The following is a 26,396-nucleotide window of genomic DNA, read 5'->3' on the forward strand; positions in this document are numbered from 1 at the left end:
ATCTCTAAAAAGAAAAAAAAAAAAAAAAAAAAAAACTTCCCCAGTCTATTCCCTCGCCTTCAGCTGCATTGATATCAGAACGTACTCCTTTGGAGTACAGCTCATGGCAGTGAGGGGTCAGCACCTGTATCGCTAACTCTGGGGTAAGCTGCTGCAGGAGATTGGTCAGCTCCTGTGATGTACTCATCAGATCAATCACTGACAATATCTGTACTCCAAAGGAGTACGTTCTGATATCAATGCAGGTGAAAGAACTGGGGAATAGCAAAAAAAAAAAAAAAAAAAGTTGTATGTAAGTGATGTCTAAATTTCTAAGACGAATGAACATAAATCCCCCTAAAATAAGTGATTTGCAAAGTTTCATAACTTTTCATACTGGATAAAAGAAAAAAAAAAGTTTATTAACTTTTTAAGCCTAGAGCCAGCGCTATGATAGAGCTGTGATTTGGCTGTAAAAAAATTGTCGCAATTGAGTCACGTGACAGTGTTTTGCCACTAAGAGTCCGTGTGTGAAAAACCCTCGTGCAGTGATATATTCTCAGCTTCTGTATCACTGACAACCCATGTAAGACCTGTACGGGTTGTTGGCTAATTATCCAACAAATGGATATGACGAATAAGCGACTGAATGGAATTGATCAGCATGGGACCATAGAACTTCTGTACGTTGTAAGTCCAAGCATTATATTCTAACATTTGCTTTGTGTTCTGTTTTAGACTAAATGGGGTGTCAAAGCCCAACGCCAAATCCATTTACGGTAAGTCCAATATTATCCCTTCTGATCCTGTTCAAAGGCCCGTATCTGCAATGTTCTCTACCGTCCTCCTTTACCATATGGAATAATCAGATAACCGAGCAGGCAGGACAGAGTGGAATACAATATGATTTATTTTTCCACGACCGTGGATGTCTGGTTGTAGAATTCAGTTCAGGAGCGCAGCGCTCCTCTGCCTCCTGGCTTCCTGTTAGTTGAGGAACGGTGCGCTCCTGATGATTGACAGCTCTGACCTGAAGCACAGCTGAGCGACTGGCCCGGTGCACTCTCCCTTGTTGCAAGCAGAGGCAGGGACACTGCAGCTCGCCTGATGCAGCAATCCATCTAGCTTTTTTCTGGACAAAATTTGAAGAGATCTGTTCTACACAAGTCTTTTGGTTTTCTTCCATATCGCCGAAACCATGCAATAACTTTCTCTTACTTAGAAACAAGGCTTCTAGGCGGAATACCTCTTTAATAGGGCAGCTCTTAATACATTTTGGGCCAGTTGACTACAATTTAATTCACATGGATGGACCACGTGCTGGTATCTAGAGATGAACGAATCGATTCTCGGGAGTAAAGTCCATCGGCCAGGTCAGTCGTATCTGACCACGGGAGGCTCGCAAATCTCTTACCTTCCGGGACGCCCTGACGCAACTTTTGATTAGCTGGGCTGGTATGATGGCATTATTGCTGTATGATACGCCAGCCTACCTAACCAAAAGCCGAGCTCTGGTCCAGGGGTCACAGAGCACTGACCTAGACGATGGTCCAGAGTCCCGCGAATCACTCTGCCCAACTCTACCGGTAACCCGTTATTTTTCTACTGATTCTACTAGGAAAGAACATACAATATATATAAATGTATAAATTTACTACCAGCAAGAAAGGTAACATTTAAAGGCATTGCCTTCACCCTTCTTTATATTGAAGCCAACCAGGTGGTCAGCACGTAACTCATTGGGAAGCTCAGACTATATATTTCCCCTGCACAGGGACTGCTACGTGTCAGGTTCTCTGCTCTGGTGTGAAGGACACAAACCCTAATACCAGATAGACATGTATGCATTAACTTTAGCCTTTCATTGTTGATGGAGGAATTTGGTTTTGACCATATCCATAGGCAAAACAAAATCCTTTCTGATCTAAAGGATCAGTTACTAGAAAATCAAGACTACCAAGTCTCTTCAAATGTAATTACGAACACAAGGTCTATCATGATGGTCTGGGAAATAATTAGAACTGGGAGAACGAGCTTGTCACACCCGTCAGGTCTATAATTACTGTATCAATAGGTCTACGTGCATGACTGTATACCTGTATTACTAGAGGAGAGAAGAAGACCACACTGGTTTTCAAGAACAGAGGGATATTTGTCTATTTTATATCTCTCATTGCCTAGGTTACCGGCCACTGCTGCATAGGTGGCGGGTTTCCTAGGCAATCAGCACACACTTGTGAGCTCTTTGCTATAGAGCTTAAATGTGCACCTGCATCACTGGATCAGATCCTGCCAGCTTCAGTGTCGTTGCACAGCTCCAATGCAGCAGAGGCAAAGTGCCCTGTTTGGGCTAGTGGCTCAGTCAATCTGTCAATCATTAGAAGTGCACTGACCGCTGGAAAGCAGGAATCTGGGAGCTAGGGGATCGGTGCGCTGCTGAACTGCAATCCTCAGAATATCCAATGAACAGTATTTTGAGATTCACTTTACATCAGCCAAATGGATATAAGGAAGCTATAGTCTAGAGATATTCATTGAAATCTATAGGAAAGTGTTGTGAGCATGCTCTGTGACCTGTGCAGACATCTTTACGTAGGGAGGGAGGAGGAGGTTAACTGTATCTATCACCTATTGTGAACGATGGATCCTGTGTTATCTGTATATAGTTGGGTGGGATGGGGTCTGATGCCACAGCTCATCTAACTCATGCCAAGATTTGGTGTTTCTTACACCAGACATCTTACTCCAGTCGGTGACTGGAGTAAGATTTATGGCAAGGCGCATGCCGATCTTCAAACACTCCTGATTCATTAATCATGTGCTTCTTAATGAGTCAGGAGCTTTGAATACTACAGGTTTTTTTTGTGGAGTGAAATATTGTTGAGCTCTCTTTAGGATTGCCGACACACTCGCCAATCATCTGAATGAAGGAGTCACGGAGCCATCTGAAATGGAACAGCTCCGTAAATAGGCTTTGAATTATCAAGACCTGCGTTTTCTCGCCAGCTTTTAATGGGGGGATTGTGTTGGAGTCATCAAGACCTGTGTTTTTCTCACTGGCCTTGATGAGGGGGCATGTTGGAGTCAGGCAAATGTACTGAGCTGTCCTTCATTCAGATGATCAGGAATCCTAAAGAGAGCTCAACAATATTTCACTCCAAGAAAAGCCCCTTTAGGAATCGAGGCTCCAACACACCCCTCACCAAGGTCTTGTTGACTCTAACAAGCTCCCTGCAAGAAAAACGCAGGTCTTGAATCGAGGCCAATGTCTGGAGCTGTTCCATTTCAGATTCCTTCATGACTCCTTCATTCAGAAGATTGGTGAGTGCATCGGGAATCCTAAAGAAAGCTCAACAATATTTCACGCCAACGAAACCCCTTTAGGAATCGCCTCCATCTTAGCTAAGACTCAAAAAGTAGGCAAGGCTGGCCAGGAATGACGTAAAAACACCAAAAGGTGCAAAATAAATGTTTCAACTTTTACGCTAGAAAACGGGCAAAAACTTCTTGATGAATTGGGGTCAATGCGTGTCAGAAGAAGAACAGGACCAGGCAGGTAAACCGGTGCTGCAATCTCACAACATCTAGAGAGAACAGCTCCTTATTCTATGAAAAGTCACCTCGAACAAAAGACCATGGGTTGTCTTTACAAACAAGCATAACTTCATGTCGGAGCTGTTAGGTCCCCGGACTGTTTCCAACAGCTACTATGTGTGAAGATTTCACGAATCAGATCATGTCTTGAGCAACTATAATCCATTTTTAATCTTCAAAATTGCATATGCAAATGAAGCAGGACTAGTTTCGCGAATGTGTCTCCTCCCCTGGACTAATCCAACCTTTTAATCACACCTCCTTGGACATGATTGACAGCCTGCATACACTGTAGCACCGTTATATGCTCTATAAATCATGATTAGAAGTTCATGGGAAGAGTCCTGTCTCTGAAGCTTTAAGGATTCAAACCTAGTAACTGCCCAGGTTTGCTGCAAAAATTCCTCTACAAATGTTACTTAGCCCTTAGGTCCGAACTTTATAATATCAATCTATGGCTGCACACCAAATCTGAAGCTCTGTATTAGATAAACGAGACCTGACTCCTAAAGGTGTATTAAAGGGAATCTGTCAGCAGGTTTTTTTTCTACCTCATCAGAGGGAAGCATGATGTAGACAGAGGAATCCAACAATGTATCACTTGGTTTACTGGGTGCAGACGTTCTGACACAATCGGAGCTTTAAGATTTAGAATAAAGCAGAGCTGAGAAAGCTAACCCCACCCACACCAGGCTCTGTATATACAATGAGCTGCTCATCACAGAAGGGGGAGGAGTCAGACTACCAGGCATGAGCTGCTCTACTCCAGCAATGATAAACTCATAGTGCTAAAACAATCATTAAGTAAACAACAGTATGGAGCTTGATAAGAGAGACATCACTAAAATCTGTATTTTAACCCCTTCAGCATGCTGTCTTCAGCTTACATAGTAAAAACCTGCTGACAGATTCCCTTTAAGAGGCTACAGAAAAACACAAAATCATAGTCGCGGGAGGACATGCACTAACTAGATAACTAAGACCATGGAATACTGACCTTAATAACGTGCTGTTATTTTCCTACATACAACCTGTGCATTATTATGTAAAATATTTTTCGTTTGCCTATCCCTAAGTAGGAGAGGATATACTTTTGTAAAGTGTGTGCCTCGCCCTGTTTTGCTCCATTCCTTTCATATTTCTTCATTTTTTTGCAAGAAATTTATTCTTATCTTTAGAATACATCACTTCAGTTGGTGAAATGTTCTCCAGGATCATCCTCAAGAAAGATCATACATGTAGATAGCTCTGTTTTGATGAAGTGCTAATATAAAACAAATAGGCTTTTAAACGGTTATTTCCAAAAATCCCAATGTAAAGTACACATATATTTATTCATATGTGCCAATATAACTCCTTTTTAAGTCTGCCCCATTTTGCACGTATTACCCTCCAGTTGCTATTGGAGCCGTCCTGCTGAAGTTCCAGTGCTCCTGATTGATCATGCACACTGCAGTGTCTCTCTAAGCTGCTTCCTGCCAGCACAGCTCTGCTCTGCCTCCTCCACTGACAGTGTAATCTATCTTTACAATACACATTATGCCTTGGTGCTCTCAATTTTCCTGTTCAGTACCCTGCCTGTCCAATTGTATCTTCTGCCACTTACATCATCATAGCTGACTTTAGTTTTTAATCATTTATAGCTGGTTTATCTCAAAGCTCAATTTTCCTGTACTCCTCCACAATTGAGACTATAATGATCAGGCAGTGCAGAGCTGTGTTTGTTGCCCACATCTGACCGTTCAGTGATGTGAAACTACAAGTGCTTCTCTGGTAATGCATATGGTAGATGATAATCCCCTGCTATATGCATCAATAATGCAGCATTTACAGGCTAACATCAGTGATCTTTCAGCAGCAGGCAACAAACAGATCAGCTCTGCTCTACCTAGTTATTACTAGCTCAGTTGTGGAGTGCAGGAGAGTTAAGCTCTGCTAGAACCAGCTAATGATGTAAAAGCACACTGCAGATATAGTGATGTAGATGTCAGAAGTAGAGATGAGCGGTGTTCGACTCGAACTGTTCGCCAATCTCAAATTCGAGCTGTTTTGGGCGGTGTTCGAGCCGTTCGGCGAACACGAACGATTTGCAAAAAATTCGGCTGTTCGAGGTTATGTTCGATAACTGTTCGTGCACCAAAAGCGTAACTGGATTTTTTCACAGTAATGCTGATAATCAATGTTAATATGCAGTTTCAGTGTAGAGTGGGCGGGGGGAGGGCAGGGGATGGATCTCTGCAGAAATAATGCCGATCTCCATTTTTTTTTTTCTTTCCCGCATTTACAATGGGGCGGTGCAATCTGTCAGCCTATCAGCAGCGCACACACGCAGCGAAGTGCTTTTTTTTCACACAAGCAAGGGCATGTGTCATTGGCTGTGTATGTCACATGTCCTTGCCCTATAAGACCCAGCCATTTTCCCCATCGCCACCATTTTCTCACTGCTGCAGCTGAGTGTTAGACGGCACCGCTGCTGCTGTGGGCGCTATACAGTATAACTGTGTGAATTGCGAGCGAATTTCCAGTTACATAGAGAGATAGGTTTAGGGAGTAGGGACTAGTTGTAATTGCAGCCCTTTTGAGGGCTAGATTACAGCAGTTCCTAGCACTTTTTGCCAGGCAGGTCTGTGCCAGTGCTGTGCAAGTGTTTTTCACAGCATTTGGCGAAATGTAGCTCAGCCAATCCTTTTGGGCCTCTAGCAGTGTGTGTTAGTCATTGGAGTAGCCTATCTTGGATGCAAGCTACACCACCTGTGTATCTAATACCAATTTTTTACTGCATCTAAGCCAGCCAATCCTTTTGGGCCTGTAGCAGTGTCTGGTAGTCAGTGGAGTAGCCCATCTGAAGCAAGCTACACCACCTGTGTATCTAATAACAATTTTTTACTGCATCTAACCCAGCCAATCCTTTTGGGCATAGTAGCAGTGTCTCGTAGTTAGCGGAGTAGCCCACCTGTGAAGGAAGCTACACCGCCTATGTATCTAATTCTAATTTTTTACTGCATCTAACCCAGGAAATCTTTTAGGGCCTAGTAGCAGTGTCTGGTAGTCAGCGGAGTAGCCCACCTGTGAAGGAAGCTACACCGCCTGTGTATCTAATAAAATTGTTTTAATGCATCTAACCCAGCCAATCCTTTTGGGCTAGTACCACAGTTTGGCCACTCTGCTCTGCTCGGTTTCCATCCATCGTTTTTTGTGCAAACAACTACAAAGTTGCCAATTAGTTAACCACCAAAATGAGTGGCAAAAGGCCTGCTGCTGGTGGAAAGGGGAATAGGCGTGTTGGAAAGGGAAAAAAAGGTTGTGTCCGTGGGGTAGGTGGTAAAGCAACAGTAACATCTGCAGAAAAAAGACCATCTTCCAGCCAAACTAAGATGTCTACTTCTTTTCGTGGACAATGTGATATGATCCCTTTCTTACGGACACACATATCGCTACAAATTCCAGATGAGGCACAAAAACAGCAGGTGCTTCAACGGATATCAAGTGCTCCTTCAAGTGGACTCTCCTCCACCTCAACTTCAACATCACAAATACTCCAGTCCTCAGAGGTGTCACCCCAATCGCACTTGCTTCCTCACAGCTCTCAAGTCTCCAGCTGCCCGTCTGAGTATGGGGTAACACAGATGGTTGAGTCTGCAGAGCTGTTTACTCATACTATAGCCTGGGAATCAGAGGTCTGCTCCAAAGCTTCAGTGTCTGCTAGTCAGCGGACTAGCCCACCTGTGTATCTAATAACAATTTTTTACTGCATCTAACCCAGACAATCATTTTGGGCTAGTAGCAGTGTCTCGTAGTCAGTGGAGTAGCCCATCTGAAGTAAGCTACACCACCTGTGTATCTAATAACAATTTTTTACTGCATCTAACCCAGGAAATCCTTTTGGGCTAGTAGCAGTGTCTCGTAGTCAGCGGAGTAGCCCATCTGAAGCAAGCTACACCACCTGTGTATCTAATAACAATTTTTAACTGCATCTAGCCCAGGCAATACTTTGGGCCTAGTAGCAGTGTCTGCTAGTCAGCGGAGTAGCCCAGCTGTTAAGCAAGCTACACCATCTGTGCTTTGGGCACTTAATTTTTTCAAAGGAAACGCTTCGGGACCCCGGGACACTCAGTCAAGAGAATCGGGAAGGCGCCCCAAGGCAAAGTGTTGGACTGGTGGTAGCACGCCTTGCGGCGGACCGCCAAGCTCAATCCTTTTAAAAGCTTTTTAACTGCATCAGCTCTAGTGGATGCTACTGGAGCTGGAATTACCGCGGCTGCTGGCACCAGACTTGCCGTCCAATAGATCCTTGTAAAAGGATTTAAAGTGTACTCATTCAAATTACAGAGCCAATTTAAATTACAGAGCTTAGACCTGCCTCCACCACGGGGAGTCTCGACCCACCAGCGGACAGGCACCAGTATTGGGAGAGGGGGGCTGGCCGTCAGGGTCCACTGTGGCTCTGGCAAAAACCCGGCGACACGGAGATCGCAGGGGCAGGAACGGCCTGGCTGTGCCGGCTTCGCACTCCAGCGTAGTCCATCTGCCTGCTCGCGCCCGTGACCTCAAATGGATGCGCAAGCGGCTTTTCTTCCCAGGGCTGTTCCCCGCCCAGCAGGAACGTGGGGGAGCTCAGGTCAACCTTCCACCATACTCCCTTACCTACCTCGCCCTCTTTCCTTCTTCCGTTTGAAGTGACCGCGGGCAAGGCCGCGCGTTGATATCCATGATCTGGCCCACCAAGATCCCCACACACAGACTCTACCTTGATAACCGTATCTTTACTTGTATACATTTTTAACACAGCAGAACACAGTAAATGACAACCGTAAATGTTCACAGCAATAACGTGTAGTTATAAGCTGACCCTCACTGTCCCTACTCACACGTTACCAGTCCTTTACTCCAGAAGGATGTGTCCCCCGTCGCAGGCCTATCTGTCTTTGCAGGAAGGCGTCCCAGCCGAAGAAAACAGGAGCAGCAGACTTCGCTGAAAGGAAGGAATACTTCGGCCTCTCGCCAGAGGTCCCGCTTACAGTCTCTCTGATCCGGGTAGTAGCTCTTGTGGATTCCCTTATGTGGTTCACACTCCAGTAGTGGGGAGTGTAACAGCTGAATCCTTCAGCAGTGCGGAAGCTGGGGAAAACTCTGAGGATAAGGTGTCAGATAACAGAAACCACGTTGAGAGTATCCTCTACGGCACACACGAGGACCTGCACACCGTCCTGGTTCTTTTTACAGACCACCTCAGACTCTCTGCGCGCTTTTTTCTTTTTCACTTTGCTCACGTGACTCTCCAGGGAGGGACACAGGAGACTCAGTCTTTTTCTCTGTCATCACATCCTGCGCAGGTGCAACCTCTGGCCACAAGGTGGCAACACCATCCTGCGTTATCATTTCTGTCACAGGCTCTATCTCAATTATCACAGAACAGCCAGAGCCTGCAAGCTCACTACACGTTCTCCATCTAACCCCTCGGCTCTGTGGTGTCCGCTCTCCCTCTAGCTCTCTCCTTCTCACAGGTGGACTACCGCGTGTATTCACACTGTGGTGAATCTTTTGGGCCCAAGCATAAGAAGTGGTCGAGGTAATGGATAATATGTGCCCCCTTAAAAACGTCCATGACGACCCATTCGAAGAAGCAACTAAACGCCTCAAATAGTGAGCAGGATCTGGAGCACCCCATGGGCAAACAGCGATCTATATAGTATGCTCCTTCCCAGAAGCAGCCTAATAGGTGGACACTATTCGGAGGCACAGGTAGTAAGTAACCGGAACGCCCCCTCAATGTCTGTTTTGGCCATTAGGGTGACCCTTCCCAACTTCTTGACCCGCCTGATTGCCTTGTCAAAGGAGGTACAGTATATACTACTTTACTTGGTTCCGCGTCGATATTGTCGTTTACTGACCTGCCCCTTGGATATGACAAATGGTGGATTAGTCCGAATGTATTGGGTTCCGTTTTTGGCACGACTCCCAACGGGGATACCACTACGTCTTATAAGGAAAGTGTTCTGAATGGAACCGCCATTCTACCTAAAGATATTTCTTTTTTTCATTTTCTTGTCACGACGTCTGGGTGTTGGTAGGCTGATTTTAGATTTTTACTCCAGCCTTTCTTGGTTTTAGAAGGGCATGACATGCCTATATCTGTGTCTCCCCCTCCTTTTACTCCTCCACCTCTTTTCTTTTCGCATGACTATATGTACTTGTAACTTTTCCATGTGTTAGTTGTGTCTTCTGAGCAGTTTGTCAGCTTTTGGACACCTTTTGAAGGTGTTTTCTATGTGTTTCTATGTGTTTTTGTTTGCCTGCCATTGGTTTTAATGGTGTTCGACAAACCGTTCGGCGAACATGCTGGTGTTCGACGAACCGAACTGAACCCGAACACTACGGGGGTGGCTCAACACTAGTCAGAAGATAAAAATTGGTCAGGCAGGGTACTCCAAAGGAGCAGAGCACGCATAGAAATATAAGTTGAATTCTACATTTAGTTTAGCTTGATGATATCTTAGAGAGAATGGGCTAGTCCTGAGCATACAATATAGAGAGGAGACTGCATCACTGAGGAGTAGCGAGTGCTGCTGGGAAATGTAATTTTATCAAGTTTTTGAAAGAATAGGAGCACCGTTTCTGCTATGTGAAGCTGGAGTTCAACTGAAGCTCCATGATTCCATAGACAGAGAGCTCCCACTAGTGGTGGCTGTAGATAGACAGAATTTAATATTCATTTTTATTTTTAATGGATGACCTGAGGTGAGAGGTCCGTTCCCATTCAAATCGGACCTATTACAGTGCTGTAACATTTATTGTGCTTACTTATATTATGCTATCATTTTAAGCAGCACTTTACAGACCTTATCACTGTCCCCATTGGGCCTCAAAATCCCTATCAGTAAGTCTTTGTACTGGTAGGAAAACAGAAAACAGGGATGAAACCCATGCAAACATTGGGAGAATATACAAACCCCATGGCTGATGCCCCCAAAAATCTGCATAAGTTATAAAGTATGTAGTGTCAGAGGATAAATGTGCTCGTGATGTTTGGATTCCCTGCGGGTCTGTTTTAAAGTACCATAGGTGCTCCATTTGTCATGGTATGGTGCTCTATGAAAGGCACATGAAAATACCCTAAATCCAGTCCTTGGAGTTGAAGACTTGCATAATCCGACCAGTCCTGGTTGCCAGGAACCTACTATCCGACAATCACTGTATTACTCCAAATAATACATATTAGATTGTCATGTGTTTCTCAAATATTAGCTAAAGGAAGGCTGTCATCAGTAGCCGCTCTGGGCCACACAATGACCTCATCCGCAATACAAGACTCATTCTTCAAATAGTCACATAATTCCTACAGAGTTAACAGGTTACCTGCCGGCAGCCCCATGTAAGTCGCATGTGCCGCATTCAGGGCTCCTGCTTCACAACTTGGAATTTACTACAGAAGTATATCTTAGTATAAACTGTCTAGTGTCTATCTAGGTAGAATTAACTCTAGGGTCCAAAACTACAGCTATATGCAAATATTAGTTGGGCATTATCCTCAATAGGGCAGAGCGTCGACTGTAAAATACAGGTGGCGCCTGCACATTTACTGCGTGCCCACCATAGCTGTGATGTACAGTGATGGTGGATTATGTTAAAGGGGTTCTTCTGTTAGTACCAGTTATCACCTATCCTAGCTTATTTATGGGCTTGGGTCCGACTGTTGGGACCCGCATCGATCAAAAGAACAGGGAACTTTTATCCCCTTTACATAATGGAATGGCAGATCAGATGTCTGACCGCTCCATTCATCCTCTATGGGGATGCCATAAAATGTCGGCAGCCACTTAGTGAATGAATGGGGGAGTGGTTGAAGGTGATGCTGCATTCTAAGGGCCATATAAATCGGACCGAGATCGGAACGCAATGTTCGGACTGGCCACGGCTTTCCCTACGCGAGTGCACCAGTGTGTACACCCGACTTACTGATCATTATCTGGGGGGCAGAGATTTGCAAAGAGCCAGCGGTGAGGAGATATACTGTAAACAAATTGGTTGGAAGGAACTCTGAACTGCTCAACCACACTAAGGGTGCATCGAGCGCCTGTGCTTGGTTTGAACAGTCATTTTCCGCTCCTTTCCTCCATTTAATAAATATGATACTTCACTATTTGCTGCAGAATTGTGGTGCATTATCTTTAGCAAAACCCTAAAAATCGCATATTTAAATTTAAAATACCGCCACCAAGTCACCTTTATTTGGTAAAACATAAATATGGCAGCTCTCATCGTATCAGCCACAGATATGTGACCATGTGGAATGGCTGTGGTTTGACGCTATAAGGATGTATTAAGTGACTATACAAGGACGGTTACTTCCTCTGCGGGTAGGATGCGGAATGTGCTTTGTCTTTGTGCAAACATTGGCGAATAAATATCTTGTGTCTTCAGTTTTCTTCCACTTGGAACGTGTTACACTAACAAAATAAGACGTTCTCTAAATAATGGTGTCCTGCCAAGTCTCCAATAAATATGGCTGCACCAAACCCTACAAATGTGGCTGTACATAGTAACGGGAAGACGCTGGACCTAATACTGTGCAAAGTGCTGAAAATAGTCAAGCTCATCATTCGTGCGGGGTCACTGCTGTTATACACATTAACGGCCGAGGATTAATCTTTAGAAGAGCTCTAATATTTACAGACATGTTGTGGAAAGTGCAGCAGATTATGTGCCTTTATGTAAATCATTACTTAGCACTTACCATTAAATTAGAAAAATCTCCTGTGAATAGGAGTCCTTGATTTGTCCTCAAGTAGTTAAAACTTCTTTCTAATAGTTTCCATGTTCAGATTCTAGAATGAGGAAAAGGAGCAATATCCAAGGGGCCGCTACCACCTTGGTGTGTCCACCATGGTTTCTAACATCTTGGTTGGTTGCACATAGAATTATCTCATGAACACCAGAAATAAAAGAGGAGTGCCTAATTTTTGAGCAGCATGTTTGTAGACCCCAAAACTTTGCAGACCAAATATGACGGTATTCTTTCCGAAAATTTTGGAAGGTCCTGACCATTTCTGGACTGTTGGAAACTTTTCTCAACCACCAACTTTTTCAGTCCCCACAGAGCATGACATTTTTAATATATGGCAAAAAAAGGATAATGCCGCTTTGGCTGATATTTAGGGGTGTAATTCTATAGGGTGTAGAAGTAGGTTAGATCCCAACTTTAATGGCACGGTTGTAACTGGAAATTTCAAAGCTGTTGTGAATTGAGCCTCATATATTTGGTGCGCACAAGGGTCCATTTACATGGATTGGCTCAACTGGCGGCAATGGATGTCACTTGCAATTTTCACGAATATACGCAGAGTAAAAAACTCACCAAAAACTCATCGTGGGAGCACAGCCTAATAATTCGGTCAGTACACATAGGCTGCCATGGACAACGTGCTGCCGAGAACGATTATTTTTTTGCGCAGAGGAAAAGATAATTTCATCCGATAATCGAGCATTTTGCGCTTTCATCAGGTGATCGGCAGTCTGCACAATAATCCTGAAACGAGCATTTTTGAGAACACTCCATTACAATTATCTTTCAATGCAAATGCAGCTTTTATTATATGCCTCTGACATGTAAAGAGAGCACTACAGGCACTCCAGCTATAATCAACTAATTAACCACATGAAATTGATAATTGGCTTGAATTACACTAGACACACCCAGCCCTGGTTATTGCCAGCACTGTTGAAGGGTAAACCTATAAAGTAAACAAGTAGGAAACCTTTGCAGCAATGTGAATTGGGCAGAGTTGCATTCACACATGCATGTTTGCAATGTAAGCTCTATGGCAGCACAGAGGCCACCATGCTAGGTCTAACACTGAGCCATAATATGGCCATGTGCATGAACACAAGCTCTGCAAAAAGCACAGAAAAAATGAGACCTGAGAATACAAACTTTGGAAACTCAAGTAATACCATATACTTTCCAAATAAAAAAAACGCCGTGATAAATCTTCCCAGAAATGTCTTGCCTGACTGACAAATATGCAAAGCTAGAAGAAATTGGGCAAATTTACGTTTTTTCATGACCTTGAATCTAGTTTTGTATCATTTCCAGATTAAAATGTCTCCAGTATTAGATCAGACATGGTGGACAGCAGTGTGTGCCGCCTCTTCTTACCTCAGCACTCCTGGTATCTCTAGTATTAGATCAGATAGGCAGGGTGGACAGCAGTGTAAGCAGTCTCCTCTTACCTTAGCTCAGCACTCCTAGTATTTCCAGCATTAGTTCAGATAGACAGGGTGCACAGCAGTGTGAGCAGCCTCTTCTTACCTCAGCACCTGTGATATCTCGAGTATTAGATAGATAGGATGGACAGCAGTGTGAGCAGCATCTTCTCACCCCCAGCACTCCTGGTATCTCCAATATTAGATTAGATAGGATGGAAGGCAGTGTGAGCAGACTCTTCTTGCCTCAGCACCCCTGGTATCTCGAGTATTAGATTAGATAGGATGGACAGCAGTGTGAGCAGCCTCTTCTTGCCTCAGCACCCCTGGTATCTCGAGTATTAGATAGATAGGATGGACAGCAGTGTGAGCAGCCTCTTCTTACCTCAGCACCCTTGGTATCTCCAGTATTAGATTAGATAGGATGGACAGCAGTGTGAGCAGCCTCTTCTTACCTCAGCAACCTTGGTATCTCCAGTATTAGATTAGATAGGATGGACAGCAGTGTGAGCAGCCTCTTCTTGCCTCAGCACTCCTGGTATCTCTAGTATTAGATCAAAATATCCACTTGGGCTCACTGGCTCCTATGTTAGTAACATTCGAGGATAGATTTCTGTCAGTGCAACAAGACTGCAGCCACTTTAATGTACTATAGTGATCACCTACCTGGACAACACAAGTACGATTTACTGATTTAACAGTATTTAGGAATTTATTTATAATGACATTTTCTTTTTATATTTTTTTCTGGTCCTGTAAAAACTCTTTAATCACAATGGGCAAATTTACGATGCTCCTGTCCTGAAATTCTGGAGAAAAAAACATTTTGCGGGCAATACAGAAGTAAAATAAAATGCATACATTGCACCAGTAATATTAGATTTATCTGAATTTTTTTTTTATTCTAACCGTGTCATTTGTAAGGAAGGTATATCAATAGATCTATCCATACGATACTGGAGATTGCCCCTGATAATAGGAAACTAAGAGTAACTCTCATATATCTAATAGTGATGGTGGCTCCTGTTCTTTCTCGTGCAGAAAAAGCCAGGAATTGCAGCATACTGATGATATCCCTGCAGCCCTTTTCCTTCAGGGCTGCTCATGTTCCTGAATAAAGTTCATGTCAGAGATCATCCTGATTTATTTCTGGGCACAATATCTATATTCTATCTTTACCTAGTGGTAAAAAGACTTTAGTATATGTAAGACCTAAAAGGACACTTCTCCATCAAATCCATGCATCTTCACACATATTCTGTGCTGATCCCCATAATTATAGTGCAGGGTATTCTCATTTATGATGCTTGCTGGCGTTGCTTCATGACGCAGGGTGGAGTGTTGTTTACTTGCGGACCACAATTCGGGTGTAAACCAGGTACGATGCCAACCATGCCGATGATTCTGGTATACCATGGCTGTGCTAGCTTAGGGAAAGTTTTCCATTTTATTTTGAAGCAAATACTATACGTGGAGGATGGTTTGCAATTTAATTTGGCTCCATGTTTTCTAAGACAGCTGTGAGGATCTGAGGTTGTAATAATCACCTAGGCAGGTTAACAATGCAACTATTTTTTATTCCTTACATCCATGGTCTTAGAGCAATTCCAGGTACATGATCACAATGCAATGTCCCATGTCCACAAGATCCCATCCTGGACCCCCGTACCAGGTGATGCTCAGTCTCCCAACTTTTGGTTGGCCCACAGTTCTTGTATCTCCCACCAATATAGTCTGTAGTCACAGTCCATACTCCATACCACGACCGTAGCACTTGTCTCCCACTACAGCTGGCAACAACAGTCCTTAAGATAGCCATCATCTGGATGTGAGGAGCTATCACAACCATAGAACATGTATCAAGCTCCAGCCTTAAGATAGTGCCTCACATCCAGACGATAGATATCACGACCGTAGTACGTCTGTCAAGCTCCAGCCGGCAACAGCAGTCCTTTAAAATAGTGCCTCACATCCAGACGATAGATATCACGACCGTAGTACGTGTATTAAGCTCCAGCCAGCAACCCCTCTCTAAATCTCCATAGGCCATGCTACCTGGGCACTAGGACCTCCACAAAAGATTCTCTCCCCCCTCGACATCACTACACCAACTCCTCAATAAACATGTGGCTTATTGTTCTTTCTCTCCTGGGATTAGCCCCCTGGGTGGGCAGAAGTGTCCACACCCTCCCCCTTAAACATGTGCTTTTAGCTCAAAGAATGAAGAATGTTCCAGAAGCCCAGTCTCCAGCCTGTCTGCAGGGTTGTGTATTAGGGATGCCCCTTTCAGAGACAAACAAAGACATGCATGTCCCCACCAGATGCAGGACAGGAATGCAAATGTAGGCTTTATGTATAGGTGAAATCCAGCCCGTCCATCCTCCTCTGCATGCGGTCACTGAATGGAAACATTGATTCGTGAGGCTGAACACTTTCCAGGAGAGAATTGTGCACCTTAAACTGACGAACAAGCAAATCTCTAATAAACACAACAATAATATTGACCTAATGGTGCTGCATGCTGGAAAAAGTCCGTGGCCAGCTCTTCTACAAGCAAGAACGGGACTGGAGTCAAAAGATATTTATGTATCGCTAGGGACCCAGCATCCAAACAACAAGCTGGTGGATGAGTAAAATATTTGCCTTGGGGTCCATAGTAACTTAGGGACACCCCTGCACCACAAAAAGTGTGACTACCATCATTGCCCCCCTTATGGTGACATCCTTGAATGCAGTTACGATCAGTAGACCATGTTGTATCTATTGCTGTTGTTTGGGGTATAGTTCCTTCATTGTCTTTCCAGACATGTAATGAAGTGGGGGCGGTGGGGGTCTGGCCCTCTAGTCCCCCACATTGCAGTGTAATAAGTTGGGGGTTTACATTTCCTTTCGAGACTGCTAAACACATTTTTGCAAACATCCTACAAGAAGTGCACTTACTCCGGGCTTGAGTAATCATGCATCAGGAGGGTGCCAAATCCCGGGCCTCTTCTGTCACAAGACAAACTGGTTCTGCCAGACAACATCCAGGTCGTTCTTGTACAGCCGCCTGACAAGGCTCCGAGACAAGGAGGAAAGAGAAGTCAGTCTTGTGTGGGATTCAGCCATATACTCAACCTGCCCCAGGTAAATGCCCCAATGAATAATTTTTTTTAGTGCATTATATATAGATTTAATCGTATATTTAGCAATAACTGTTGGTCAAGGGCGTGCTGCTGAGTATACGTTGTATAAAGGTATAAAGCTGGATTCTATCTCAGTTTGTACTTGCAGTCCTCACCCTGTGCATATAACATAGGATGTTATCTTCCACTTACCTGGAGACGTGCTGAGCTGCAGGAGTGGGTAACGTCCTATACAGGTAGGCAGAGGCAAAGCTATAGTGGGTGCAGGAGTAGCCTGGGGGGACCAATATGAGAGGACCTGTACTATTAAAGACCTGTGATAGTTGGAGATTTTGCATTGGGGCTCATGAGCTTCAGGTTACGCCACTGTTGATAGGAAATAGAAAGGTGATGGAGAAGTGGGGTTTCTATGCAGCTACTTGAGGACAGAACCCTGGAAGAACTGTCCAATAATTGCTGCCACAAAACCAGGACCCTGTTCAGTGCAATATATGTTCTGATTGGTATTCACACTGGTGCCAAAAGCAGATCTGGGTATCTCCAGGTGCACTTGGGTGGACCATGCAAACACCAGGTCTCCCCAATCTGCTACGTTAGAGTATATGTATTCATCACTCTCCTACCAGCAATATACTATATGGCAAATCTCCCTGAGTTGCACTTATTTGGGGTCTCCTTTTATCTGGGATCTCAATTTGTTCCTCAAGCCTCCAAAATTTTGTGATGATTGTAGAATTTCGACCATTTGTCAGAATCACCGCTACACTCTCATAACTTTATCCCAAAACTGAAACCTTGAGCGTACCATGATTTTACAGGTGACCAAATATCACTGGTTCTATACTTTTAATTTGAAAGGTGCCCCATTCTTCGGCTTTCAGCTTCCAGTCCAGGTTCATCACCTCCATTTCCAGCTCCGAAAGCATTTAATGTATCTGATGTATCTAATGTAATGTCATCGGTGCTGTGTGTGAAGGGAGCTGGCTAAGTACACATTTCAAAAACTAAGCCCCCTTCTCTCATAGACATGGAGTCGGTTTAGATATTGAGATGAATTTGCACCCCTTCAGATGCCAACTAAGAAAACACTTTCCCGTGTCCAGCTTGGGGATGGAAGTGGACACAAGACCGAGGCTGATTCCTGAAGATCAAGAACTCAAGGGAGTTCTTTAAAATCAGAATATGAACAGATCTAAACATAATTTTTTGGGAGGTGGACAACCCCTTTAAGTACTCTTTAATATGTATGCCTAGCATGTGTATATACATAACAATAGAAACCACCATATCACTTAGTGTCCTATCCCTGCTGCACTCAGAGGTTGAACAGACTATGTCACTAGCACACTTGAAAGTGAAGTATTGTAGGTGTTGGCAGCATATGAAATAGAAACTCAAACAATCCTGCGGGTGACCTGTGGACATGCAGCACACCTTCTCCCTGAAAGGCGTTGTCGCAGGGCTGCTGCCTTTCCAGTTGTTTTGCACAGAACGGATCCTGTATAAACTGTACAGCAAAGGCTACTAGACATGTTAGGGTCACAAAGCAAAGCCATATAAAAAAAAATGTGAAAAATGTTTTTCACGTTAAAATGGAAACTGCTAATTGCTGAACCCAAGCTACATAGGAATACTGTCTCGTTGGAGGTGCAATTTTTTGCTAAATCTAATTTTTCGCATAGTTTTCAACCGTTTGTGGCAAAACTGCATTCGAGACCATTGGAATTCATGACATTTTGGGCTCACTTTGGCTTCCCTTGTAAGTGATTTTGGACTTTTGTAATGGATGTTTTAAGAAAAATCAGCCACTATGACAAAATGAGTAAGACTGGTGGTCCTACATGAGGATGAGTTCTTGCTGTCGTCTTCTGAGACCTGACCTGTCTCGCCCTCTGTGCATTTAGGTGTGTTCCTCAGCAATGAGCTCCTGTTTACAGAACGCTGTCAGAGCTTCCATCTTACATTCCTTTCCCTAATTACATTGTTAGAAAACTCTCCTATTGTTCCAGTATTGACTTCTAGGCTGGTGGGAGGGAAATCCTGGGAGGCAAGAAGCATGTGGTGTAGGATGCAGAATAGGGAGGGCGAAGTCCAACTACCACGCCTGCCCATGGACATATGGGATAATGTTTTCTATTAAAGGTGATTGACAGGTATACATAAGGAGAGACCTGTCAATCATCTCTAGCAGCACTGTGAAGAGACTAGTCCGGTACTGCCTCAGGCTGGCTCTTCCCTGTGCTGCTATAGAGATTATTAACCTGTCAATCACCTGCAGCCAGGGGCGGTGCCGGACTAGTCAGGTCCCTTTCTAATGTTCCCAGCTGGATATTTAAAGCTCCTCACCTCTAAACGCTGGGAGACAACTAGTCCAGTACCACCTTAGGCCAGTGCTTCCCTGTGCTACTATATAGATAATTAACCTGTCAATCACCTGCAGCTGGGGGTGGCACTGGACTAGTCAGATCCTAATATTCACAGCTGGATATTTAAAGCATATCACTTCTAAGCGCTGGGAGAAAACTAGTCCAGTACCACCTTAGGCCGGCTCTTCCCTGTGCTGCTATGGAGATGATTAACCTGTCAATCACCTGCAGTAGCACTACGAGAAGGTGGCCTGGGTTGGCGCCAGACTAGTCAGGTCCCTCCTTAATGTTTCCAGCTGGATATTTAAAGCTCATCACCTCTAAGCGCTGGTGAAAGTATAGTCCGGTACCACCTTAGGATGGCTCTTCCCAGCACTGCTAGAGGTGATTTGGCTGTCAATCACCTGCCAGAGGTTTTAGTCAAGTTTTAATGTTAAACATATTGTTTAAGAATTTTTGGCAACTTTTTTTTTTATTTTTCCAATATTACTGTATTAAGAAAAAAAAATCTTGCAGTTTTTTCGGCGCGTCACAATAGACTGACACTTCCCGTTCTGCAGACTCATCACAGTTGCAATAATTTCTGGGGACGTTTTATGTCCTGCCTTAACTCCACATCCATTCCTCCAGGGAACACTCTCAGCCCACCCTGGAAAATCCACTTTTCAATAAGGTTTTAATAAACTTTATTGCTTTAAGCCCAGAAATCCAAGGAAATCCGGGACAGTTAGTAAGTATACAGTATTATCATAGACAGGACTACAATGAAATGTCATGTCTAAATATAGATAACAAATGATCCACTATTCACAATGAGTAATGGTGACAGCTCACCTCCTCTCCCTCCCTGCACAATGACCTCTGCACAGATCTCTGAGCATGCCCGTAACACTGTCTCATAGAAGTCATTGAATATATCCAAACTATTGTTATCATGTGGCTGCTGAAAATTATATTTGTGAATAGCTTTATACATAAGCTCCGGAAAGATGACTGCCCTGATTATGATGTACGAAAGAAAGAGAATGAAAACAATGACTATAATGCAATGGCCCCACTATCAGTATTTGGTCAGTATTCGGTCAGTATTTTTTCTCAGGAGTGGGTGATAAATGCAGAATTGGTGACTTGTTTCTATTCTACCTTTTCTCTGATTGTTCCTCACCTGGTTTGGTCTCCCACTCCTGAGAAAAAATACTGACCAAATACTGATAGTGGGCTTACTGGAAATATCTAATGCTTGTTGAATGGTTCTCCTGTCTGCAAGAAGTGATGAGGAAGACGAAAATAGTCATGGACCTTTCTCCGGCCACAATGCCTTTGACTGTTTCATGCAGTGTTTGCTTTTCTGTAACTTTTTCCAGACTCTTGTTTGTAAGCAAATCTTTCTATTGTTTCGCCGTTGCTGAATTCACTCCTATCGTTCAAGAAATGCAAACTGACCTGTTCCGAACAAGCTTTAAAGGGAACCTGTCACATTGAACATGCAGTCTGACCCGCCTACCGAATGTTATAGAGCAGAATGATATATAGGTGTGGGGAAAGATTTAGTATAAGGTTATGTGCACACAACTTCTTCTTCAGGTGGTAACCGCCTGAAAAACCTACCGGGAAACACTCAAAATAAACATTTTATTTCTATGTAAAAATGACTTGCTGTGCACATGTTTAGGCTTTTGAGCCTCTTTTAACCACTTCAGTTTTCTAAAAACTTTGTGTCACTCCTATGCCGGTGCAGCCACCAAGGTTTTCCCAGGCAAAGATGCTTCAGGAAACCGGCGGCAGTTGTTTTCCCGAGGCGGTTTCGCCATCGTTCTTGCATTGGTGTCTTTCACTCATACTGTGAAGTTCAGCGCGCAGGCAGCTTCCCGACAGAAGACACCTGAAGAATGAGTATATCACTTATTCTACTTCTTTTAACTGTTTCCAAACCCTGAAGCGATTGAAAGAAGTGACATAAGATGGATCATGTGCACAACAATGTTGTTTTGCATTTTTTTTAACCACTTTTGCGCCACTTTCAACTGAAAAAGACTCCGTGTGAACTTGCCTAAACCTAGTTTTGAGATATGGAAGTGGACTTAGGGAGGTTTCGCTCAGTTTCTGCTCCAAAAAACTTTCTAAAAACTTCTGTAGGTACATATCCTTATTTATTCTGAGTTAAACAGTCAAGGGGGCGGTCCTAATCAATCGCTGATTATCACCGCCCCCTTGACTGCTAAACGCAGGAAAAGTTTTAACAAATATTTACCCAGAAAACTATATATCAATCTGTTCAGTCTCCCCTGCTCTATAACATCTGCCCATAGATTACACAACATTTCCAAGATGACCGCTTCCCTTTAAGAGAGTATGACTTCATTTGGCAGTGTCAAATCTGATCTGTGTTTATTTAAAGGGTTGTTCTTTGATACAACCCCATCCTAGATTATTTTTTGCCAGGTCAGCATCTGATCTACCCAGAGCTCCAGGCCAAAAGTTATGTAACTGCTGCTGGAACTTGTTCAAATCATTGGGGATAAGATGGTTGCAGCTCCTTAGAGCCCAAATAGGACGATGATGTTATATCTGGGGCGCAGAACTTTTTTAAAGGCATATGCACAATTTTTTAAGCAGTTTTTTTTATAGCGGATCTGCTCAAAAAGAGGCTGAAAAATCACTCAAAAACACTTGAAAGATGTTTCCTCGTCAGTTCTATTGTAAAACCACTTTGCTGTTTACATGTTCAATTTTTTTTCCTACTTCAGGTGTTGAAAAAACCTACTATAAAAAAAAAGTGCATGTTATTTGTTGAAAGTGGCTCCTGATGAAATCCGCTCTAAGTTAGGCACTTGCCAATGAAAAACTAATCTGGAAAAAAAAACTTTCAAAGACTCTTTAAAACTAAGTCAGGAATTATATAATGAAAAGAAAAACTCTTCCAAAAACTCTATAAAACCAAGTTGGGAAACTTATCAGGAAAAGAAAAAAAACTTCCAAAAACTCTCCAAAAAAGGAGAGTTTTCTAAAGCGGTTTCCACTAGAAACTCAAAAAACCCTCTGTCTGCAAATAGCCTAAACGCTGCATATTTATAGGTAATTATGGTTTAATCCATCCCCTGCAACCATAAGACTGAGTAACTAGACACAACAGACATATTTCCCATTCCTTTTAAATCCACTTCTTGCTTTTGGCATAAAAATTGTAGCAGTGTTTTTCCAAAGAATGCTGTGCGTGAAACCACTTTTTAATCATACATTTATAGAATTATTTTTCATTAATTTTTTTCTTTTTGTCTACAGAACAAAGGAAGAAATACTCCAATGTCATCATGGCAGATGTGTCACAATACCAAGTGAATGTAAGTGTGCGAGTGAATCACCGAGGAACTATGTGCACAATGACAATCCCCCTTATGCTGCGCTATTGTGGTGTCATCGGAGTCATACGCCTCATTGTTTCGCCACGCTCGGCATGAGATGTCACAGTAAAATGACCCATAGACTCCTCTGTTATTAAAGAGTCTGTCGGCTGAATGTCGCTTCTGACAAATATCTGACATGAAACCAGTTATTAGCAATGAGCCTAATATTCAGGTTTATTAAAAGTAAAATAAATTCCCCTGTATTGGTCATGTTCCTCAATTGTTATATGCCCCACCTCCCATGTGCCTTTTTCATACTGGTGTCTTCTCATGACGTAGCGTGCGGGTGGGGGGTATTATCCCTATTGGGTGCAAAATTTTGCCGTGGAGCAGCTTATGAAGAGTGCAGCAGGTGAGATGAGTTTGGTTTTGGCTGCTGCGCTCTGCCTAGGCAGCAACCAAAATGACAGAGAGCTTTGTCATCTCAGTTGCAGAGCGCAGCAGCCGATGATAAACTAATTTCTATGGCTGTTCTCTGCATAAGCCGTAACAGGAAGATAGAAGATTAGCATGAAATGAAAAAAGCCTGCATTGAATCAAGTGCTGTTCACATGGATTAATAATGTCTTCTTTCATTATGAAGAGCTGTTTTTAATATTTTTTTCTAACCCTAGGGTTAAAGGTTGGTTTAAGGTTTGGGTTAATTTCAGACTAAAGTTAGTTGGGTTAGGGTTAGACTTGGGGCCAGAGCTAGGGTTGGGGGTTAAGGATAAGGCTAGGGTACTCAAATTATTACATTAAAAGGTGTTTAATTGTAAAAGTTTTAGAAAAGAAGCAGAAAAAGACAAATATTTTTCTCGATACAATTCGTGAGCTTTGGGGGATAAGGGGTTTAACATTAGACTAATGAAATGAAGGAACTCCGGGAGCGCTAATGGTTCACAGGTTGAGGCACCATATACTTACCATGCCCTGAGTGTTGGCAACCTACTCTGTGCCACTGTGCCTGGGTGTGACTGCTACCTTTACACCCACTATAGCACTGCCCTAACATAGTGACCATTTCTTCTTTTTTCTTAAAGAGGATTTAGATTTTTTGTTTTGTTTTGTAAGAAAAGCTAATCACAGAGAGTCTCACTGCTTGGACCTCCAATGATCAGCTCTGTCTGAGTTGGAACCAGACAACCCCTTTACGGAAGCCGTTAATTGTTTCCCAATTTTTTTTTTTTGCATTCGGTCAGCAATATACTACAACTCGTTTTTTTGGGGGCTTTCCTTTGTACATACACTAAAGATCTTACATTTTCAAAATTGGACTCCTAAAGAGAAGTGAACTTTAAATAAACTTTCTAAACTTTTTACTATAACTTGCATGATTTTACTGCAGCCACATGAAAACACTGCACCCGCGGCCCATCCCGTACATTGCCCACCCCCCATTGTTTTAGCCTAGATAATATTTTCCGCTTACATAAGTTTGCTCTGAACTTTCACCATTACATAAACACTTGGAAGATGTCTCCATGTGTCAGATGTGGGAGTTATTTATATGTGAGACGGGAGCCTGACGTCAAGGACAACAATAGCCTTAAGGCCGGGCTTTAACTAACCAAGGTTTTTTGCTTTTGCCCCACCCAAGTGATATATTTGCATTTCCGATGTGAAGAAAAGAAAATGAGTAATTGGATGGAGAATAGAAACAGCAGCAATAGTGAGCGATACGAGAGTGTCTGTCAGTGGGCAATGCCTGGCACACCCGCTAATGGCTTCATCAGGGCTTGACTACTAATCCCTGGCCGTGCATTGTACACGTATTATGCTAATCTGGCTAGATCTAATAGTCGGGATGAACCTTGCTGCGCCTATAAATAAAATCTTGACATGAAACCAAAAGTTTAATTTGTGATTAGTCCAGATTTGTAATTTTACCGTCTTACTGGTCCATACAAAGCTGCCATAGAAGCATCTGACATCCAATGTCAATGTTGAGTTTAGTTGAGATTGTCTAAACTCGGAAAAGTTCCACATATTTGGATCAGGCAGAAAAAAATGAGAACTGGGGGTAGAGGCAAAAATTCTCACGTATTGCAGTTCAGTGAATCCCTGCTCATCTGATGGTGTGGTCTACAGAACACAAAACCTATGTAAGTCTTGTCTGTAAAAACCTTCTGCCGGAGTCCCGTTGGCTCATATATATTGATCAGTAGGGGGATAAAAGTGAAGGTTCGATTATGCCGTGCTGCTGTAGATGCAGGAGAGAATTGTTCCCACTAGTGATGAGCGCAAGTCCTCCTTACTCGAGTTTGCCAAGGGTGGTCGAGTATGCACCAAGTATCGCCGGTTCTCAAGTGACATGTTCAAGCCCCCACACTCGCATGTTTCATGGCGGTTAGACAGCCACAACATGCAGAGATTGCCTGACATACATATGCTTTGTGGCTGCTAAACAGCCACGAAACATACGGGCGCGGGAAGCGAATATGTCACTCGAGCACCAGCCATACCTGAGCACCCTCCGCAAACTCAAGTAACGAGCACTTGCGATCAACACTAGTTCTCACTTTCAAAGCTCTATTGAAAGTGTATCAACGCGTTTCAGGCTTATCAAGATATTACACAGTATAGAAAGTAGATGATGCAGAGAATTAAAGCCAAAAAGGCAGTGTAAAGTCACATCACACTGGTAGATACAGTTATATGAAAAAGTTTGGGCACCCCTATTAATCTTAAGCTTAATGTTTTATAAAAATTGGTGTTTTTGCAACAGCTATTTCAGTTTGATATATGTAAAAACTGTTTGACACAGTAATGTTTCTGCCTTGAAATGAGGTTTATTGTACTAACAGAAAATGTGCAATCTGCATTAAAACAAAATTTGACAGGTGCATAAGTATGGGCACCCTTATCATTTTCTTGTTTTAAATACTCCTACCTACTTTTTACTGACTTACTAAAGCACCTTTTTTGGTTTTGTAACCTCATTGAGCTTTGAACTTCATAGCCAGGTGTATGCAATCATGAGAAAAGCTACTTAAAGTGGCCACTTGCAAGTTGTTCTCCTGTTTGAATCTCCTCTGAAGAGTGGCATCATGGGCTTCTCAAAACAACTGTCAAATGATCTGAAAACAAAGATTATTCAACATAGTTGTTCAGGGGAAGGATACAAAATGCTGTCTCAGAGATTTAACCTGTCAGTTTCCACTGTGAGGAACATAGTAAGGAAATGGAAGAACATATGGACAGTTCTTGTTAAGGCCAGAAGTGGCAGGCCAAGAAAAACATCAGAAAGGCAGAGAAGAAGAATGGTGAGATCAGTCAAGGACAATCCTCAGACCACCTCCAGAGAGCTGCTGTATCAACTTGCTGCAGATGGTGTCACTGTGCATCGGTCAACTATACAACGCACTTTGCACAAGGAGAAGCTGTATGGGAGAGTGATGCGAAAGAAGCCGTTTCTGCAAGCACGCCACAAACAGAGTCGGCTGAGGTATGCAAAAGCACATTTGGAGAAGACAATTTCTTTTTGGAAGAAGGTCCTGTGGACTGATGAAACCAAGATTGAGTTGTTTGGTCATACAAAAAGGCGTTATGCATGGCGGCAAAAAAACACAGCATTCCAAGAAAAACACTTGCTACCCACAGTAAAATTTGGTGGAGGTTACATCATGCTTTGGGGCTGTGTGGCCAATGCCGGCACCGGGAATCTTGTTAAAGTTGAGGGACGCATTGATTCCACTCAGCATCAGCAGATTCTTGACAATAATGTTCAAGAATCAGTGATAAAG

At 43.2% G+C, this 26,396-nt stretch overlaps 1 protein-coding gene across 3 annotated transcripts in view; it reads left to right on the forward strand.

The window, feature by feature from the left end:
* The window catches only part of EPS8L1 (EPS8 signaling adaptor L1), a 75,426-nt gene that overhangs the window by 26,327 nt on the left and 22,703 nt on the right, over window positions 1-26,396 (forward strand). For 2 of the 3 annotated variants that reach the window (XM_073656373.1, XM_073656372.1), the window contains exons 3-4: window positions 718-758; window positions 22,550-22,608. In XM_073656373.1, the coding sequence (XP_073512474.1) occupies window positions 718-758; window positions 22,550-22,608 (100 nt within the window). Of the gene's footprint in view, window positions 1-717; window positions 759-16,766; window positions 16,903-22,549; window positions 22,609-26,396 lie in introns of those variants that run through there. The other variant, XM_073656374.1, reaches the window with a different exon arrangement.

This window comes from Phyllobates terribilis, unplaced genomic scaffold (assembly GCF_046119375.1).
Source record: "Phyllobates terribilis strain yellow unplaced genomic scaffold, ASM4611937v1 Scaffold_12__6_contigs__length_324123572, whole genome shotgun sequence".
Lineage (NCBI taxonomy): Eukaryota > Metazoa > Chordata > Amphibia > Anura > Dendrobatidae > Phyllobates > Phyllobates terribilis.